Below are 21,216 nucleotides of genomic sequence, written 5' to 3'. Positions count from 1 at the left end.
ATACATGACCGCAAGCCGGTATTTATTTATTTATTTGTCAATAGTTCCGGCCAGGTCTTTGTCCCAAGCAGCAGGAGCAAAATACAAACACCTGAAAAGGCATGCAAATGCACAATAGCAGAAAATATAAAACAATAAAACAGAACAATATTGCCCAACAAATATAATAAAAAGATATATATATATACATGCTACAGAAAATTAGCTTAATTGAGTAAATAATCTCCTTTAGCCCGCATGAAATTCGATGCTTGGAAAAAGGCCTCCGGAAGGGAATTAAACGCCAAAACTGTGCGAGGGGAAAAAAGTGTGCTTAAATGCATTCGTCTTGGCGAATATGGGTAGCAAAAAGTATTTTTTGGTGTGTCGTGTCGTTCTTGTGCTAAGCGGAGTTAGGTAAGTGGGTATTTTTATATTTACTTCCTGCGTTAATATATTGTGAAGAAACAACATATGAGTAATAAATTTCCTACGTGATTCTAGCGTTGGTATGTGTTTTTTCTCTTATAAGTTGTGTGGGGGAGTCTAGCCTCTTTTATTTACCAAATATGACCCTGACCGATTGGCACTGAGCAATCTCAGTCTGTTTAATATCTTCTTTTTATGTATGGCTCCCAAATTACTGATGCATACTCAGGTTTGAACCTAATGAATGAGCTATATCCAAGAAGCTCAATGTTACTAGGGACGTGTTTGAGTTTACGCCTTAGAAAGCAAAGTTTTGAGAATGCTGCGGAGCAAATATTCGAGATATGTTGACCATGCTGAGAAATTAGTAATTGCGACGACTAAATATTTATAGATAGTTACTTTTGAAATACCACAGCTATGTACCTAAGTAGTACACAACCAAGCTAGTATTTCTTTTTTTCGTGATTCTCAAAAGCACAGTTTTCTTGATATTCAAGTTCATGTCCCAATTTTTCCACCATTTCTCAATATAAAGTATAGATTCTTGGAGTGCAACATGATCAAGAGCAGAGTTAATGTCTTTAAATATAATACAATCGTCCGCGAAAAACCTTATCGAAACTGGCTAGGGCACCATTTCAGAGAAACGATTAACGTATATCAGGAAAAGCAAAGGCCTTAACAGACTCCCTTGATGTACACCAGATGTGACAGCAAAAACCTCGGAAACATGACCGTTAACGTCAACAAATTGAGTTTCATTTATGAAATAAGCTGCAGTCCAAACGATGAAATAAATAGGCCAACTTAGCTAAACGATCTAGCTCATAAGTCAGTTTCCCATGTTGCACCTCGTCAAGGGCCTTACAAAAATCTAAGAAAATTACATCAACTTGCCCTGAGTCATCGAGCATCGCGGAAAACTCATGAACTGTCGTTACAAGTTTCGTAGCGGTTGACATTCCCTTCCAAAATCCCTTCTGCTTAGGCGCTAAGATACCCTTCTCAGCTAAAGAAAATAAAATATTTTATTAACACCGGCCACAACACGTTCCAGTGTTTATTTATTTACATGAATACCTGCAGCGCTGTTAGGCATTATGCAGGGGGTACAGGAAGCATCATGCAATAATAATACATATTCATACAATAGATAAACGGAAGCACCAAGAAAACATACATTTTTAATCGCAACTACAAATATGCAGTTTAGCATAAAAGATTATTGTCAGTAATATATACAATTTCTTCCGTGAGTGTATTCAACTCTCTAATGGTTTTAACAAAAAAATAAAAATGAAACACAGTGTTGTAACAAATCTCCTTGGCTTTTTTTTTAATGATTTTGTCTTGCAGATGCATGGTGTGGTTAAAAAATATAAAGGCTTCTTTCAATACCAGTCCGTCCGTAATATATGCTATGTAACAATTTCAATCTCAAGCACCTTCTTTGCTTTTTAAGAAAATCCAAACCTGTTTTTGTTTTTTTTGTGCAAATTGTATAGGGCTGTATAGTCGCCTGTAACGAACCGTAATGCCTGGATTTCAACCGTTCCAACCTTTGTTCAAGGTAACTTTGTGGCGGATCCCAAATGACACAAGCATATTCTAAAATTGATGGAATGAAAGAAAAATATAATGTTTGTTCTACACTGTGAGATGTGTTGTTAAAATTCCTGCGAATAAAATACAATATTCTACTACCCTTGGCAACACATTTATCAACGTGATCATTCCACTTCAAACTGGACGACAAATGAACTCCAAGATACTTATAATTTTATACATTTTTCCTTTCTTACATTTTTCCTTACTTACATCTTTCAGCTTTTATTCGGTCGGGGAAGATGTACAGCGAGCAAGACACATGTGTTTTTTTCGATGTACATCTTTCCCGACCACTTACATGGCGATGTTTAAACTGATTTCCCCACAGTCACACCAGTCTTCGAACACTTTGAAATCATTGTGAAGCACACTAACGTCCACGCCATTGCAATAATTCTATATACTATGCCGTCGTCCGCGAATAAGTTAATATGAAACTGTATGTATTCACAAATACTGTTAATGAATATAATAAATAGCAAGGGCCCTAACACACTTCCCTGTAGTACTCCGGAGGTAACAATCACTGGTGAAGATATTTTACCATTTAGTACCACAGTTTGCTTGCGATCGGAACAATAGTCAGCAATTCGGTTGATGATTTTATTGTTGACGCCCAGAGATACTAGTTTGTTTAACACTAGATGACGTGACACGGTGTCAAAATCTTTGCGGAAGTCCAAGAATACACAATTAACGCTCTGTCTTTTATCAATGGTATTCGAAATTCTGCAATTCTACAAACTGCGTAACACATGAATAACCTCGACGAACGCCGTGCTGGGAGGGGGAAAAGAAATGACGAGAACTTCGGAAACTATATATTGAACAATATAAAATGTGTTGAAACATCTTGCAAGCAATGAATGTAAGCGAAACCGGGCGGCGATTTTCAACTAGATTTATTGACCCAGACTTAAAAATTGGAGTTACATTTGCTATTTTCCAGTCAGTCGGATCTAAACCAGTGTTTAATGATTTGGTGAAAATTACTTGAAGGTACTTCGCTAACCCTGCCTGCTTTGATCTGGATAATGCTCATCAAGATCAAAACGGGCAAGGATATGGATTTAACTATAGTTTTATGATACAGACGGCAAAATAACGCTAGAGAGTAGCAGAAGATAAAGAACCAAGAAAAGAGAGAGTGCGGGCTTCATTCACCTCGATCGAAAGTGTACCAAAAAAACAGACTCTTTTCAAAAGTCGATCAAGCAACATTGGCGGCCGCCATTTCATGCGCCCGATGCGTTTGATTGGATCCGAGTCCACGCCGAAGGTTGACGCAACTCTCGTGTCCAAAAAATGGCTGCCTCGGATAATTGGCGCGGAAGCTGCTATGGTGGGTGACAGGTTAGAAGTTCAGAGCGAAGCTCCACCAACTTTAGATGAGCTGGAGAGGAGGCGACCTCCTCTCCATGGTTCGCTCTACTAAAGGAGAAAGAGATAGAAGGAGCTTCCCCTGAACTCTTAACCTTTTGAAAGGGGCTTACTATGCCCTCAAGCAGTAACGTTAAGCACTATGAATATCGTTAAAATCAGATTACGATACCGAGACTATGCAACACGTTGTATGTTTTTGCTTTGGGTATACGAGTCTATTTCCGAAACCTAACGCTGCAACGACTCTCATCCTTAGGGTGCGCAAAGCGCTTGGGGACGCTGTTTTGAATACCTTAACAGTCGCTTTGCTTCTGTATGAATCTTGGTTCGTTTGTTTTTGCTTGCTTTTGATGTTGTTTTTTTTGTTTTTTTACATAAAACTATTTTTGACCTGAGACGAACGTTTACATAATAAAAGCAAAACAACATCGAAAGACAATTTAAACCGCATTATTCTACGATACACGAAGGAAACCAAAGACTCCTTGACGCAACACAAAAAACCACAGGTTTCGCATTTATTATTCTGCGCCAAAAACAACCCCCCCCCCCCCATTTTTTTTTTCTTTTTTGTTTTTGTTTTCCTCGTTTCTTCTCAAGTAACGCAACGAACACCGCATGATTCGAGTTGCAATAAGCCGCCTTACAAATCCCCTCAGCGCCGCAACAACATCTCCTCAGACCTGCGGGACGAAATTGCGACGAACGCGCAACAGCAAAAAGTGCGCAGCCCCCCGCGTCGGGAGAACAAGAACGCGAGCGAGCGAGGATAAAGTGGATTTCAGAGTTGCGGCAAGTTCATAGGTAACTCTCCGCTTTGCCACGGTTTTTGTGTGTCCCTGTATCTTTCGCGATTGTGTCGCCACCTTTTTGCGGCATAGATGAGCACCCGCCACCCGTTTCCCGTTTTTTCGCTCGACGTCCTCCAGAGTTGCGGCGTTAGCACTTTCGTGGAACAGTTAAGACGCATCGTTCCTCGTCGAGGGGAAGCCCCCCCCCCCCCCCCCCGAAGTAATCTGGACGCCTCGTCCTCCGAGTTCTCTTCAACGCGCTCTTCGTTCCCATGGGCCCCTCTTTGTTCTTCTAGTTGTTGATTTAGCTAAACCCGGGTGCGAAGAATCCCTTCTACGATTGCCGCGTGAACGCAATCAGGAGAGAAGAAATTGCGACAAACCGCGGAACGTTATACACCAACACACGGCCCTGATGTGCTGCGGTGGCGGCGCCATTGGCAAGGCGCGTACCGCAGAGGTGCCCTACTTTACGCCGATTTGGTTCCTGCGCGTCAAGTGTCTTCGAATGCGCCCTACCAACAGCAGCGCAGCCAGCCGAGTGACGTCACGGTCAACATTAGTAGACTAGCCCAGTTACGAAACGACCCATAAGTGCCGCTTCCACGAGAAATATACCCCCCCCCCCCCCCCAAACCAGAGCTGGCCAAATTACTCATATTTTGTAATTAAATTACATTACTAATTACTTTGCTGAAAATTCCTGAAATGTAATTAAATTACATTACAAATTACCACAGCCAGAAAGTAATTAATTACCATTACAAATTACTTTTAGAAGTAATGACATTACTTTCGCATTACTTTTGTATACTTTTAAATATAAAGGAGCTATTGATAACTTCCCTTTACAGATAACTTTATTTACATTATTTACACAGTTCATGGCACACAGCTAGAACTCTCTGTTGGATGTTTACCGATGGACAGAGGACCGCACGCGACTGATCCGTTTCCCACCTCAACCCGGACAACTATTTTTGAAAATGACTGAGGACCCTTCGCGGATTATCTCTGGGAGGGGGGAGAACAATTGTCATTGTTCGCAAAATCGCGTCGAGGGCCGTTCCACCAGGGGCCTTAGTTCGACCTACTTCCCCTCCTTCGTTTCCCGAGAATGTCGAGCAGAAAAGCTCGAATGGAAGGCACTTACCTGCCCTATTTCTCACAGAGGAAGATAAGACAGAGAGGGTACGCAGTATGCATCAGAAAAAGTAAGCGGAAACTTTCAAGAGGGGCCAGAAAACGTCGAATGCAAAACCGCAAAACATAGGTAGAGAATCGCGCTGAGCGGGTTTTCACAGTTCAAGAGAGTGGCAGAAAATATCTAGCTGATAGCGGGCGCGAGAGTCGCACCAGCCGCATTAGAATCAGCAACATAGCGGCGGCCAAAGAGCGTTTTTGGAAAGGTGTAGAGGAAAAAGAAAAAGTAAAATAAAAAGAAAAGTGCTCTTGTGTATTGTGGACACAAAAAATGTGCCTGGTGCGAAAAAGTAATTAGGTAATTTAATTACAATTACCGTCGCTGGAGTAATTCATTACATTACTAAATTACCTGCTACAAAAAGTAATGAATTACATTACTAATTACTGGAACAAGTAATTAAATTACTGTAATTTCATTACTGTAATTACATTACTGCCAGCTCAAACCCTTCCCGTTATCTTACCCTACGGCTCGCCTCCCATCGGTCGACGCCCCATCGTTTTGAGGACGACTGCAATGGCAGTAGCAGTGTTTTCTATGTAATTATTATTTTTTAAGCACACTTTATGGAATACGCAGTTTTAAACGGGTAAACGGGTGATAGGGCCTCGTCAGGCAGCCTTTTGTCCTGTTACCGTTGACCTAGTGTCTAAATAAAACCAATTCAATTCAATTCAATTAAACGAAAATCTAGATGGCGCTTCAAAGTACAGGAGGTGTACTGAAGGGTATGAGGAGGAGGGGTACCCTCCTCCGCGGGAGTTTCGCAACCGAGCTAATCTAGTAACATTGTTTGGTGCATGCACGGCTTGCACTGACGCCACATCAGGCGTCATTGCGGCCGCCTTGATGTTGAGTAAGTACTTTCTACCGCGTAGGTGTATTTCGCACCACCGAATTTGTTTCTCTCGGCAAGAACGAGTAGGAACGACCGCCAGCGTGGCGAGATGACGTCATAGGCAACCAAAGTAGAATTACTGACAGCTAATGAAACGCGGGGCGTGGCAAGTCCCCCGCATCTCATTATCCCCCAGCAGCCAATCAGATTGCGCCATTGGCCGATATGAACACCCAACAGCCAATCACGAAGCGAGAAGCGTTGCCATAGTAACGCCACGCCTTGCGTTTCTTAAGCCGTCGGCGACTAAAGTAGGCGATACGAGGTGTATACGGCGAGCAAGTGTTCCAAAAAGGCGTCTTTTGGAGCATCGGAAAGCAAGGAGAGGAACGGCAACCAAAGGGCAACTATATATATATAGAGAGAGCACGCGCAGAAAACGCACGCCTTGATTGTCGGTGTCGGGGGGGGGGGGGGGGGGGGAGGGGGAGGGGGGAGGGTGAGGAGGAACAAAAGCACATGGGTTTATCTGGAAGGTAAACAAACGCAACGAGGTGCGCAAAGATCAGATGGACTTGCAGGCCGTATTCTTGTCGCGAATGCTCCGTGCAACTATTATATCGCCCAGTTTTGCTAAACCATCTCTCGGTAAAAACTGCTCGCGGACCAGCCCCGTACGTGTTACTCGAAAAAGATGTAATAAATTACCATTGCACTTACCCTTGGTTAAAAAAAAGGATGAAATTAAATTATTCGATTACCCGTAAAGAAAAGTAATTGGCCGTTACTTGAAAATGTACGCCCATTACTTTTTCAATTACTTCCGATTTACAAAATAGCAGATTATTGTGCCTTTTCAAAAACCCGTATTTCGCAACTCCCATTATTGAATTCGAATCACGCAGTTATATACTACTGATCTTTTTAATCCACAAATTGTGGCAAACGGTCCTCACTTGGTTCGAGGATTCCTTGGTAGAAAACTAGAAAACTCGTACAAAGGACATCATTACAAAGGCGAAGGAAAAGTAGTAGCGGTTACAAGTAATTTTAGTGCTTCAAAAAGCAATCAGATTACTCTAGTGATTATTCCCAAATGAGTGTATTCAAATTATTACGAAATTAATCAGAAACATAACAGATTACAAGTAATTTGATCACTTCTAATGGCTACCGAACAAGTCTGTCGCAGAAACCACAAATAGCTTTTTCTTTTTTTTGACCGCCAGCTAAAGAAAGAGTTTTTAAACGTGCGGTTACGCAGACCTTTTTATGTTGCCCAAAAAGTAACTTAATTATTTTTTTTACTATTTTTTTTTTAGTGGGCGTGAGTTTTTGCAAAATTATTTGGTCTGTGTATGCATGCGTACGTATGAATCTGAGCAGTCAAGTCGCGTTCAATTATTAAAACTACTCAATTTTGACAACACTGCGGTACTGTGCTATTGTTCGAATTGTCACACGCTCAACGATATAAAAATAGTCTCTTATCGAGATCCTGAGGTATGCTGAACTATAGCCTCTTCTATAGTCACAAAGTCTGGCGGTTCGACGACGGAGTCATAGATAGAGTGCCCGGTTGCAGATTTCGAGCGTGAGGATCTGGTAGCACAGAGCATTTCTCGGGATGGATGGATGGATGAATACGGCTGAGCCCTTTGGATCGGCGAACCTGGACCTCAGCGCACAGCTTTTGCAGCGGCGAGGACCCGAAACATGGATTTCAAACCCGACGAGAAAAGAAGCGGTGGCCCGAGGAACGCGAGTAGCACGAACGGACAATCCAACGCTCAGGACAAGTCTGTTTCGGCGTCTCGCCGCAGCGGGGCGCCCGCTTCATGCCTCTCCTCTCATCCGTTGTCTGCCGCTCTACCTTTTCACTTTCGGCGGCTGCGTCTCGTGACGATCTGTCAGGCTTTGTCAGTATAGAGGAGGCTATGGCTGAACGCGTGCTCGTAAACGAGAAACCAAATCTAGCACGCGCGCTTGTCAAACGTACGCAGCTGGCACACCAGAATAGACGCTTTCAGGCAGCTGTGCATGGGCGCCGCCATAACCGACCTTCAGTTTTCTTTCCTCTTATACCGTCGGCATCACTTCATTATTACAATAGCAGGACATGTTATCGCCGCTTTAGGTGCTACTGCGTCCTTCTTCCCAGCATAGGCCTCTGTGGAGGTTCGTAAGCGTCCGCTTCAGTGGCTCAGCATTTCGGTAAAACAATAGAAGGTCGGCTATGGCGGCTCATAGGCGGCTCAGTCTGGCGCACGTTTAAAGCCTCTCGGCAAGCACATCTGATTTATCATTGTCTCGCGTTTATCCCGGAGCCTTTTTTTTTTTTTTTTGGCTATGATTTTTACGATTTCTCGTCGTCGTTTTTATTTAAAACTACTTCTCGCAAAATATAAAATTACTTTACATCGATTCCGCTTTTTCTCAGCACTTTATTGGAGCGTTAATTTTTTCTAAAGTTGCATAAGAAAACAAAACCGGGTAAAGGAATATTTAATTCTCCAGTTTCTTAAGCTTTAAACTAACTTCTAAGAAGCTACATTTACTAGTCATTTCGCTTTTATATTGAACAAAAGGAATTATGTTGTTTCCTCTTCTCACATTACCTGGCAGTTTGTTTTGTTTTCTTTCCACTCAATACTATCTACTCAATAGACCGATTTTGCTAGTAATTTTCAGGTTCAGCAATAAATGTATGCCACCTCAGACACTTACTAATCCGGTTCCCAAATGTAAAATGAACTTCTCCGCCTCGCCAAATGGAATTGAGTTGACAAGAATAATATAACCCAATCTCAGGAATATTGATTTTGTTTATTAGAATGTCAAGATAATCAAGATATCTGAGAGGAATCGATCGCCATATCGACATTTTGAGAGGGGACGAACGTGTGATTAAAAAAAAAAAAGAAGAAATCAACGCCTGCCTCACAAACGTCATTCCTAAAACTTTGGACAACGTTGAAATCGATAGGAGCACGATGCTTTTAATTAGGCTCTCTAAAGAATGAAAGTAGCAAGAAACAAAAAAGAAAGAAAGATAGAGAGAGAGAGAGAGAGAGAAAGTTGTCGTATTCAAAAAGTTAGAGTAGGATGGGGGGAAGGGGGGGGGGGGACGAAAGGAGGGCGTTCACAAGAGCTACTGCGATCGCTCGAAATTGTGCCGTCATTGAAAAGCGAGCCTTAATTAGAGGGACGCGGAAAGCTCTTATTGAACTGACGTACTCTTAGCAAAAAGTAGAAGCGCGGAGCGAAAACACAGACGTGCACTCCCGTTTATTTTATCATCTTCTGTTATTATTCTCACTTTCATTGGGTTTAATTTTACGCACTAAAGTTTTCGACGACCTGCAGTAAAGACGACATCGGAGGAGAAACTAAAAAAAAAAGAGTAATGTAGGAGAAAACTGCCATATCATTAAGAAAAAAAAAACTTAAAGATTAGTAACTGTTTTTAAGAGAAAGTTGAGATAAGCAAAAAAAAAGTCCTTTGAGGTACGATGATTGCGGAATTAATGTCAAGAATTGAAGCAATCGCCTTTGGTCTTTACACTCTAAAGAAGAAAATTCGCGAGTGCCTACGTTGGCGCGGTGTACTCGAACATCCAATCACACTGATATGCCAGCTGAACTAACGTCGCAATTGGAAAGAGAGGGGAAAAAAACGTTTCACAAAAAAAAAGTTGTCTTCGATGTGATACTGAAGAGCGTACTTGACATGTCCACGCCATGCCCCGTGTCATACGATTAGTCACTTCGACATAACTCTTTCTCATTATTATTTCTGTCTCGTTATTTTCCGACTTTTAGTATATAGTCCCAACATTAGAGCTAAAAACAAACGCTCCTATCGTAGCCCAAGACGCATTTGCCCCGAGGCGGAGATCCGTTGTTCCGGCGCGATTACTGAACATATGCCGCGTCAATTTCAGTGACATAAAAAAAAAGTGTTACGTTTGTGCTGAGCTTTGTAGTGAGTCATTCGTATCTGCAAATTCATGGAAAGGGGGCAGGGGGTGCAGTCCTCCTGCGGTATTGGCGTCGCACACATCGCCAAAATACCGCGTGTACAGTGTTGGCATACACCAGTGCAGGCCTCCTACGTCACTCCTCTGCGGCGGTAGCACTGTTGCTACACGACGCATACAAAGACGCTTGAAGGTGAACATTTCGGCAGACGTCTGCCTGGTTGGGTTAAATGTTATAAAACGAAGATACTGCCCTACATACACCGCAGAAGAAAAGAAATAAGCTGCTTTTTTTATTAAATAGCCCCACTGAAAGAAGGTGCCGAGCCGGCACCGAAACGTTGGGACCCTACGATCTTTTGGGGATTGGTTGGCGTTTGCCCTTCATTTATTTATACAAAGACGCTCCATGCGAATCTTATTTCTGCGCACGCGGAGTTTTCACAACTTGCACGAACAAAGGCAGACTGGTTCGTAAACACACGTGCCAGTCTCTACGCACACCCTCCCCAGGTGTCGCACGCATCACTAAGATGTGTGCGACACCTGCTGAAGTGTCGCACACATCTTAGTGATGTGTGCATCTGGACCCCCGTAGAATCCACATCTGTCCAGATTCGTCCACAGAAAGATCCGAGCTCCTTCTTTTACCACGCGCGGCGAGCAGGAGAGCGCGAACGCCTAATTTCCCGCAGCCAGGAACGAAGACAGGTCGTGCTCCGCGCACTACGTGAGTCGAATCGCGAGGACCGTGTAGCGAAGCCGGCGGTCGTCCCCAGCAGCACAAACCGAAGCCTCTCACCTCACCGCCGCCCAGGAGAGAGAGCGCGGCGTTCCCGGTGAGCGCAAAACCAAAACTATACCCGAGACCTAGAAGACAATAATACTAGAGGAGAGGAGAACGGGGAGCCCGAAACTGCACCATAATTTGGGGCAGCGTGGGCCAGTCGCCTGGATTCGAGCTCGTAGCGTCCATCTGGCACCCGCCGAGGCCGCCGCCTTGCCTTCCTAACAAGCGACCTCTGGGATCCCGGATGAAAGCTGTAGAGATATATAAAGAAAGAAGAAGTGAAAAGACAAATAAGAGGTGCGCGTGCCCCGGCCGTAACTCGGGGAGAAGCGAGGGCGGGCTGCGGGCTGCGGTCTGCTACTGAGCCATCTGTTCCCGTGGCAACTGCGACCTGTCTTCACCGAAATATGGCTGTATGCGTTTCGGATGGAGAACATAGTATGCGACGTCGTCGGGCACCGGGTCGGCAATAATGTTTCCCAAATTATTGGCTTCTGGCTGCGGGGGCAAAACCTCGCGTTTGTTTTTTTGTTTTTCTCGTTTTTGGTCTTCTGACGTGCTGCCGCTGCTTCTGTCGAAGAAGGTATTGTTTCGTTTTATGGGCGCGCCGTGCCAGTTTCGTTCCGACTTCTATAACCCCTTCTTTATTTCTTCCCTCTACCTCGGCTCCGGGTGTCTCTATTTTCTTTGATTTCGGAGCTGCTACGTGCGTATTCGGGGACCTTTCGAGGGTTTGGAGGGCACGGTCGGAGAATGTCGCGCTCTTCGCCTTTCCGAGTTGGAGGATTTGTCGGCGTGGGCTTGATCCCCGCGCCCTTGGAGCGGGGAAGTTGAGACGAAAGGTTATTGAGGCTGTCGGAAATTGAGTCTCTGTTTGCTTCCTTCGAGGAGTAGAGGGAGGGACCTTTGTTGATTTACCAGTGATTTTATGATATGATGTTTTCTTGTTTGTTTTAATTTTTTTATTCGATTTATTTTGATGGTAGCCATTTAACGTGTTATTTTTATGCTGGCGATCTACCTTCGTTTGCTCTTTCTTTTTCTTCTTTCTCTTTATTAGAGTACAGTTCTTATGCGCCCATTTCCGGCTTGAGCGGCGTCGCCGTCGGCGTAACCGCGCGTTGCATTATGGGACGTTTCCCATAATGACGTCACATGTGACGTAACATGTGATGTCACGGGGGAACATTTTTCCGCTTAATTTGGCGGGAAATATATATATTTTTTGCTAAATTTACGGGGAAATTTTAACCTCGTGATGTCACACGTGAGGCCACTCAACCCGGGAGAATATTTCCGCTAAATATAGCCGGAAATGTTCCTCACTAAGATTAGCGGAAAAATTTCCTGCCAAATTTAGTGGGAACAATTGACAACCGTGACGTCACGTCTGATGTCACGTGACCCTCCCCTCTTTACCCTCCCCTCTTCCTCCTCAAGAGCCGCCCTACCTTGGCATTACAGAAAAATTGTGAACATCTTTCTTTTTCTTCTTTTTCTTTTTTCTTCCTAGTATTTACATTGTTCAGCGTGAGTTCTAGCACCAGGGGCCCAATAAGCTCCTAATAGGCGTTTTCTTTTTTTTTTTTTTTTATCTCCTGGGTAGCACAGCTTTAGGAAATGCGATGTTTCTTCCAGTAATTCATAACTGTAATACTATAATTTTAACGTTTACAAAAACAAACAAAAAATAAGCACAAAAAAAACCCGGAGGGTCGATTAGGACAACCGATTGTTTCCGATAGTGTCCTTCTAACTGAGGTTATATTTTGAATATGGAGAAAGTTTCATGCACCATGTACTCCGATGTGTGCTTTTTTTTTTTTTTTTCTCGTATTTAGTCATTTACATTTCAATTTTTTTTTTTTGCACTGTTTTCTTTTCTCACTGTAAAACCGAACGAAGACTCCACGCAGTAGTAAAAAGAAGAATAAAAAAAAGCTGTAGACGTCTAGTGCTTAGAAGCTGACAGACGATTCCTTTTGGTTCTGTGTTTTTCCTTCCTCCGTTTCTGCGCTCGAACCGTGCATAAAGTGCTCTTTCTAGCCAAGTCTACCTAAAGCGCGTGTTTAGAGCTCACGCGTCTGTGTTTGCGTTTACGACGTACCACATATCCGAATCCGGGCCTCATAACTCAACAGGGCGACTCTTGGTATGACAACTCAATACAACGTCAGCGGCATGGACATACGAAAAAAGGACAACCGTGTTCTTCGATTCACAGCTCAAATTAACAACAGAAATGCGTCTTAACGTTGCGGGACACAGAAAGTACAGCTGAATAACGCGTATATTTCTCCTATAAATAAGGAGCTAATCTTAATAATTAATTAAATAATTAATAACAATTAGCGGGACTTGCTAGAGTCAGTGGCATATAACTTGTCCCCCAAATACAGTGAACGTGTGAGGGTTTCTTTTGCGACGCGCTTCCGTAATGTCACGCTCACCTCGCGGAAGCCATCCTTATACAAAGCTCTGGGTTAATAAAACGAGGCATGTTTTTGTTTCGTTGCAGGCACGATCAGCTCGAATCCTCCGAGATTACGGCAGGCCATCCCAGGTCCGCCGTTCGCCTTTTCCCAGCCGTGCCGCCTCTCTTCGCCGACGGACTCGTCCGAGTGTGTGCGGACGGGCTGTGTCGGACCGTGTCGGACGAGCAGGGCCCGTGGCTGGGGTCGTCGTGTGCGACGTTCGCTGCTGCCGGACGCCGAGAGCTTCGGGGACAGCAGTGGCCAGGCGACCGCGTCGTCGGCCAGCGAGGAGTTCGCCTACCCGCCGGTCAAGAGCGTCCGAGTGCGCGATGTGAGTTCCGTGACGGCGCTCAAGGGAAAGTCGGTGAGCCTCGTGTGCCCGCTCTACGTCGCCGCCTGGGCGTCCGTCTCCTGGGAGAAAGGTGCGTGGCCGAGCCTTTCTGCAAAACTCGTAAGCGCGTGGGAGATGTCCTACGCTCCGTTTCACCTACAGTGGTTAGAACGCGTCTCCGTCTGGTGGTCTTAGCGTCCTATGCGGGGCGCAAGTTCGTCTGCTTCCTGCACAGGGGTTACGGTAATGTCAGAACGCCGAGTTCTTATTGGCTGATTGAAAAAAAAATAGTCTGTAGACCTCAAGGCATCCAGCATTGAGGTCTACCCACTATCTTTTCAATCAAAGCCAATCAGAGCTCGGCGTCGTGCTGACGTCACCGCAATTCCTGCGCAAGAAACAGACGAACTTGCTCTCCGCATTCCGCCCGTGCATCCAAGGTAGTCCCGAAGTGTCGACGAATGACGTCACGGGACCGAGAGTGTCGTGCTGTCGAATGTTGCGATCCTGGCGGTTGGTCGTAGAAGTGCTGGCGAAAAGCAGGAGCAAACGCGAGTGTCGCTGTCATCGCGGCGTCCCAACTCCTGGCTGCCGAGACTTCCGTGGACTGCCGAGCTGAAGAGCGCCCTGCAGCGGAACAGGCGTCTGCCACATGCACCACCGCTGATGTGACGCCACCAGGATCGCAGCCGGCGAAAGCACAGCACTTGTATGACGTCATTGGGTGGATATCGAGGGACAACTTTTTTGAATGCGGTAAACACACCAGTCGGAGGCGCTTTCCAGACATCATAGTTTTGACCATTTGATAGACCGCAGAGGACGCTAGGAGTCATCAAAGCCAATCCGAAGCCGAGTGAGTGTCACGTGACCCACGGAAGAGGTGCAAAAACGCCCGGGGTGCATAGTCCCTGGCTGGGATGGCTCGTAGCGTCGGCGGCAGTCTGTCGTAGGGTGAAACGAAGTATATATAGCCTACTGCTATCGTAATACCATCGCCTCTATACGACACCAGGGCCGGAAAGGTACTACAAATAAACCCCAGACTCATTAGGTATTACATAGAGGACCGTTTTTTTTCTGTCATTTTACAAGTGAAGAATGCGCGTGCACAATTTTGATCGGGGCTCAATGTGCGCGATCACGGGCCCCCCTAATTTCTCCTTCAATGCCACAGAAAGTTTTCCCTAAGTATAGAAAGTTGTAGTATAGCGTTTTTGTGGCGTTTCGATAACAATAACCGACACCCCACCGGCACCTTTGCGCATGTAACGTACCAATATCGGAGAGCAGAGATGGTGTACCAAAACCCCCCTACTAAAAAACTCTCGTAGACAGTTTCTTTTTTTTTTTTCGTTTTTTGTATTGGAGACGCCACAACAGCTCAAGCGCGCCGCTCCTGTCCGTTCGCAGAGTTCCGAATCTGGTGCGAAGCGATCACCGAAACCTTCCCATTCGCAACTCCAAACGAGGCAACGACACCCAGCGGAAAAGGCGCGAAAGAGAAAAGTTGGGGGGCTATCGTCTGGTCAAGTCGGTGACGAAAACTGGCGCGGCCTGGCGGCCGAAACGAAAAAGAACAAAAACATTACCTTATTTTGATTTCGTTTTTTTTTTTTTTTTTTGCTTGGTGTAAGATAGCGGTTGGTTACCAAATCTCCTCCGTGGTAGCTTCCCGGTTCGGTTCCACCCGTAGTTCTTGATGTTCTACGCCATTTACCGAAGCACAGCCCGGGTCAAGCATTGGACCCGAGTGCTGGGTCAGAGTTCGGCAGCACCCGTGTCCAACCAGCGGCCCGCCCTGGTTTCGGTACATGACGTAGAAAGCCTGTCATTTGGGTAGAGGAGGCAGAAGCAGAGGAACCGGGCACGTGTGATCGGTTTCCTCTCAATAGACCCTCTTCAAATGCCCATCAGGCAACATTGGAAATCGCCATTGGTTGGTCTTTTTAGACTTAGGCTAGGTGGCGCATCCATTCATTCATCCGTCCCTGGACACGAAGCGTGTGATTGGACCCGAGTCCTCGTCGAACGTCGACGCAACCCTCGTGTCGAATACGAGCTCAGTTTGCGTGATAAGGCAACGATGGACAGGCGCGGACTTTTGAAAAGAGTCTATTCGAAGCGCTACTGTATATAGACACAAAGTGGGAGGTGTTGTCTGAGCCAAGTCGTCCGCAGTGACCGATTCCTGGCCGCCTGGGTTGTGGTCCCGGTCGTTGCAGGCAGCAGCAAGATTCCCTTCAACCACCGGCAGCGCGTGCAGCCGGATGGCAGCCTGTCCATCAGCAACGTGCAGCAGGTCTCGGACGACGGTAGCTACGTGTGCAGGTTCACGGACTCGCGGAACCAGAAGCACACGGGCAACGTGCTGCTCAAGGTCATCGGTACGTCTACGCCAACGATATTCACTTTGGACCTGAAATATATAGCTCGTGACACTGTGCGCTGTCGTTTACGAGTTGTGGCAACTATAGCAAGCGGCGTAACGAAGCCTATTTTTAAATGCGACGTCATTTCTCAGCAAGCCCGAGGTATTTCCGCGTCCGTAGCTTGGTTGGCAACTAGCGAAGCAGGCGGCACGCGTCTGTTATATATACACGTACTTATTTTAATTATACATACATAGGTAAGTCGCCCAATAAACGATATATGATATATTAGCTTCTGAACGGAAAATGAAAAAGCCACGGGTCTCACTATGCTTTGTACACTTTATGTCTGTGTCGCTATATACGGTCGAGACTTGTTATAACCTAGTCGGTTATAACGAAATAGCGGCTACAGCGAAATGATCACGATTTCCCATTCCCTTTTGCACTTCGTTATAACCGAAGTCGGTTATAACGAAATAGCGGATATAGCGAAAGTGATTTCCGATTACCGTTGACTTCGTTATAACCGGTCTCGACAGTAGTAATACAGAAACATTTTAAATACTGTGATGATACTGCAACAGTCGTTAGGTGGTAGCGAGAGGCCCGTCTGCAGGAAGTAGAATGTTACATAAAAAACTATGTGAATTAGTTTTAAATGTAATAGAAAGCTTCGTGGACATACACAAAATATATTCGTAAACTTTTTACGGCAGTTCCTAGGCAGTTTAATAAACAAGCGCTTATTCAGCATGAAAAGATGCAAAGTACTTTCCCATCTCAGCGACGATCTGCGCTGCAATCGCGGCAACAAATTGTATCCCTCTAAAGTGATTAGAGGTGACCATAGCCACCAGAAACCAGCTTTCGGCGCAACGCACGATCATACACAATGATGACTGACAGTATAGTTATTTTTCGGAAGCGACTAAAATCACCCTGCTGGCACAAATGAGCTCACAGAATGCTACAAGCCCGACCAAAAAGCGGAAAGCTTTTCCACCTCACGAGCATTGATGCTTCCAAGCAGGTCATTATAAAGCAAGGAGCTCAATCAAACTAAAAGAGCAAAATCTGCCGCTCGCAAATTGCAGCGAAATCCATTCTCAAATTGAGGGTGCCAAGCAGTCTTCACTGCCCATTTAGAAACGGGTAAGCATCCGTGCTTAGAGAGCACGAGTGATTGAAAGGCCCTTGTTCGAAACACAAGAAGGCACCGTCGCTGGTTTATTGCTTCAAGCTTTCCTGCTGGAAAAACGCTTCTACGGGGCTGAAAAAAAAAAAAAAAAAATCGACGGCTGTTTGTCGGAGATACGACTCAGAGGAGAACTTTGTTTTTGCTCGGGTCGTTAAGACTGCCTTTAAAAGATCCGCCCAGTGAATCGACGTGAACGTTTTTTCGAGCTGCGCCTCATTTGCTTCCGGTTTCGTGCGTATGCCTTTTTTTTTTTTTTTTAATGCCGAAGCGTAGGTTTTGGTGAGACGGTTATAATGACAAAGCGACAAGAATGCATTTCAGAGAATTGTCCTGCACACATCTTTAATGCGTATAAAATGCAGGTTTCGTCGTCCAACATAGATTCGTACTACGGGCCAGTTTGTAGCTGCCGAAATATATATTATTACCGACTCACCTTTGAAAACACCGGTTATAATATGAAACCGACGTTATCAGTTCGATCATATAACTTTTCGAACTTGTTATTGTTCAAGGAATTTTGAAAACAGAAAAAAAAATTGGGGACACAACCTGTTTTTGTTTTTTTCTCCGTCTGTACATTTCGAAACTACATAGTAGTAAATTTATCGGAACAATATGTTACGCGAACTTTATGCTAACAACACGCTGTGTATTTCTGTTTTGTCTTTTGTGTTCGTGTTTTTAAGGAGTTCAAAAATATATAAATTAGATTCTCAAATGATGACGGGACAGTCCTCACGTCATCCAATGCACAGTATGGACTGGGTGATGTGACGAGGAAGCTTGTGACGGACAAAACATTTTACTATCAGGTATTATAGAATACCAATAAAACGTCCTATAAAACACCCAGCCCCCCAGAAAAAGAAAGAAAAAAATAAAAAAGAACGGTGACATCCTGCGCTAGCCCACTGAGTGAGCGACGCATCGCCGTGGGAACAGTAACGATTCCCTCTCATCGAGTTAGGGATACAAGCGCCTTTCCCGCGAGATGCTAATTCCCCACGACAAGATCGTCGACGGAGACGGGGCGGGGCCGGGGAACAGCCTAATCACTTAATTGGCGTCGTCGCCCCGCGATATGGGAGAGCTGGCCTACAATGGCGGCTGCCGCCAACACCCTTTGTTATCTCATCCGCGGGGGAGGAGGGATGGCTCTCTCGTCCCCTGGAGACGCACCGGCTCCTCATTAGGGAAAAGGCGCCAGCTTGGGGAAAGCTCGTATAAGGTCGCGTAATTAGCGCAGTTTTAAACTTAAAGCTGTCAGGACAAGGGCGAAAAGAAGAAAAGGAAGACGGTTAAGGTAGGGGTGGGAAAGGGACAAATTGAGGAAGGACAAAAGCTCTCTTCCTTTACGGGCTCCCTTCGAGTAGCGTACTTCCGGTCATTAGGGCAAATGGCCCGGGACTGGGGAAGGCGACGGAGCGTGCAGTGTGAGCCAGCAAAGTCGCGAAAATTGAGAGCGCATATTTCGAAAACACGCATAGCAAAGTAAGTTACCCCCGTGGGAGACACAAATGGGATAATGTTGTAAAGGAACATTAAAAGAAAAAAATGGAGCGTGGGGGCGTTTTTATGGTCCCCGTTATTCTAAGAAACGCGAAGAGGCGACCATTTCCTCATTATCGTTAATCCAAATTGTAATAAGGAACAAAGTAGGAACTAATTGTGAAGTGAATCATTTATAATGAGCGGCGTTTCTCGTTTCTTAACCTGTCGTCGATATCTTCTGGAACGATTCAAAAACTGAAGGACGTTGTCATACGTGCGTGCCTCATAGTTATCGATAGCTTAAGTAACTAAGGGTGTGGCCTATATTGTGATGGCGCTTCCTACTCTCTGATTGGTGCTTCGGGATTCTTATCGCTTGATCTCGAAATCTCATTGGCCACCGAGCGACAATAAGATGCTCCGGCCTCTCCACGCCCTGCGATTCTTACCAGTGTTGCGGAGTTGCCACTCCGGAGTTGGAATGATTCCGGAATCATTCCGAATTTTCGCGACCCCGGAATGGAATGGGAATGGAATGGCGGCAACGTTGAGGGGAATGGAATGGGAATGGAATTAGATGCCTTTTGCCCGGAATGGAATGGGAATGGAATGGACCCGGTTCTCTTTCTTTTTTTTTTTTTTTTTAGTGTTTACGGTAAGCGAACTTGAGCCAATCAGCGAGCCAGTTTCTCAGAAATAAAATGAGCGGGCGGGAAACAGCTAACCCGCTTAGAGCTCTAACAGACTTATACGCAAAAAAATGCAATACAAAAAAAAAGCGTCAAAGCGAAGAGCAGAGGGGGAGGGAGGGGGGGGAGGGGGGGGGGGGGGGGGGGCTGGCGGTGGCGCCTTTCGCGCAGGCGGCAGGCTTTAGTGGCGTTACACGAGAGCGAACGAAACAAGAAACCAAGCACCAGGCAAACGAAACGAAGGCATGGAGAATACACGCGCGCACAGACTGAGATCTGGGAGCGGGGGACGACTCATAACTCGCAGAGCTCTGATAACTCGTTGACTCGCGCGCCCCCGAAAGATGATCAGTTATTGTTTTCTTATAGTTCGAGGAGCATTTTTTGGCAGGCGGCCAATTAACCCTGCTGCCTTCCACGTTCATTCGCGCGCACTCCTTTGAAGTGCGAAATCTGGGTTTGCTTTGGCATTAAAACAAAGCGAGATTCACTTCTCTCCTCTCCTCTTGCGCTTTGCTCCGACGCTTGTCTTCGTATACTGCATTTTTACGTGTAGGTCCGCCTTTTACTTGGTCTTTGTTCCGATACTTGTTTTCTGTGTGATATGTTTTACATTCAAGTGGGTTAGGGTTACAAGCAAGCTAGCAGATTCCCGCTCATTTCCTTTGACTTTAGCCTCTGCCTACTATGTTTCACCTTGTGATGGACCGCTGCGGACGCTACGAGTCGCCCCATGCAATCCAGCACCGTGAGGGGGACTGCACGCACGGCGCGTTGCTGCGCCCCAGGGTCACGCGACACTCGGAACAGAAGGCACTGGATTGGTTTCGATGGGTCTCGTGCTGTCTGTGGCGGTCCATCGTGAGGTGAAGTAGATTGTCGTCACCGCTCTTGTCGCGTGACCGAACTGACTAGACCTGCAGAAAGACAGTTTCGTGACAAGGTATATACTGCCTCTCGTGCTGCGCCGTAGAGGCTGCACTTTGTCAGGGGATGTGTTCTTGCCACTGTGCATGGAGTCGCTTCCAGCAGCGTACTAGCCGTATTGCTGTGCAGGTATTTGAAGAATACAGTAATCTAGCTTATTTCTGCGCCACGTACGAACTGGACATTTTTATGGTCTTATCAAAGAAGCGCGCTGGCCGCGTAGTCCTAAAAAACAAATGCAAAAAGTTTGCGAAAAAAAATTGTGGATTTAAGTTTTTTCTGTTTGTTGCGAGCCACGTGGTCGAAAGACAGATATTTTAAACAGGCATCGACATATCAAGGGGCTTTCTCGGTGTTTGCAGAACAATTTAAACAAACACTTTGTGCCACCAGCGCTCCGCTTAGTAAAATCAGTGCATTTTTGAGGCATTTTGCATTTTTTTGCAATTGTCTATGCGTTTGATAATGTCAGCATTATGGTGCTTATGCCGGCGATACAAGTAGCTGTCCAGTGCCAATTTTTATGTTTAGGAATTAGAGGAATGGAATGGAGCGATTCAGCCATTCCAGGAGTGGGAATGGGCCCAGTGTCCCCATTCCTATGAGTTGAAAAGAATGGAATTATCGAAAACTCAAATTCCCGGAATGGAATGGGAATAGAATGGGGGTGCCCATTCCGCAACACTGATTCTTACGGTGTCAAGGACAATAGAAGAGATT

General features: G+C 45.5%; 1 protein-coding gene across 1 annotated transcript in view; it reads left to right on the top strand.

The window, feature by feature from the left end:
- Nucleotides 1-337: 337 nt before the first annotated feature.
- The window catches only part of LOC120836552 (Down syndrome cell adhesion molecule homolog), a 120,227-nt gene continuing 99,348 nt past the window's right edge, over nucleotides 338-21,216 (top strand). Inside the window, exons 1-3 of the mRNA XM_042292585.1 lie at nucleotides 338-396; nucleotides 484-488; nucleotides 16,039-16,200. Coding sequence (XP_042148519.1) covers nucleotides 338-396; nucleotides 484-488; nucleotides 16,039-16,200 — 226 coding nt within the window. The remainder of the gene's footprint in view (nucleotides 397-483; nucleotides 489-16,038; nucleotides 16,201-21,216) is intronic.

Source organism: Ixodes scapularis, unplaced genomic scaffold (genome assembly GCF_016920785.2).
Source record: "Ixodes scapularis isolate PalLabHiFi unplaced genomic scaffold, ASM1692078v2 PGA_scaffold3__209_contigs__length_174095766, whole genome shotgun sequence".
Lineage (NCBI taxonomy): Eukaryota > Metazoa > Arthropoda > Arachnida > Ixodida > Ixodidae > Ixodes > Ixodes scapularis.
Note: the sequence above shows the minus strand (reverse complement) of the source record. Positions and strands in the feature narration are given on the sequence as shown.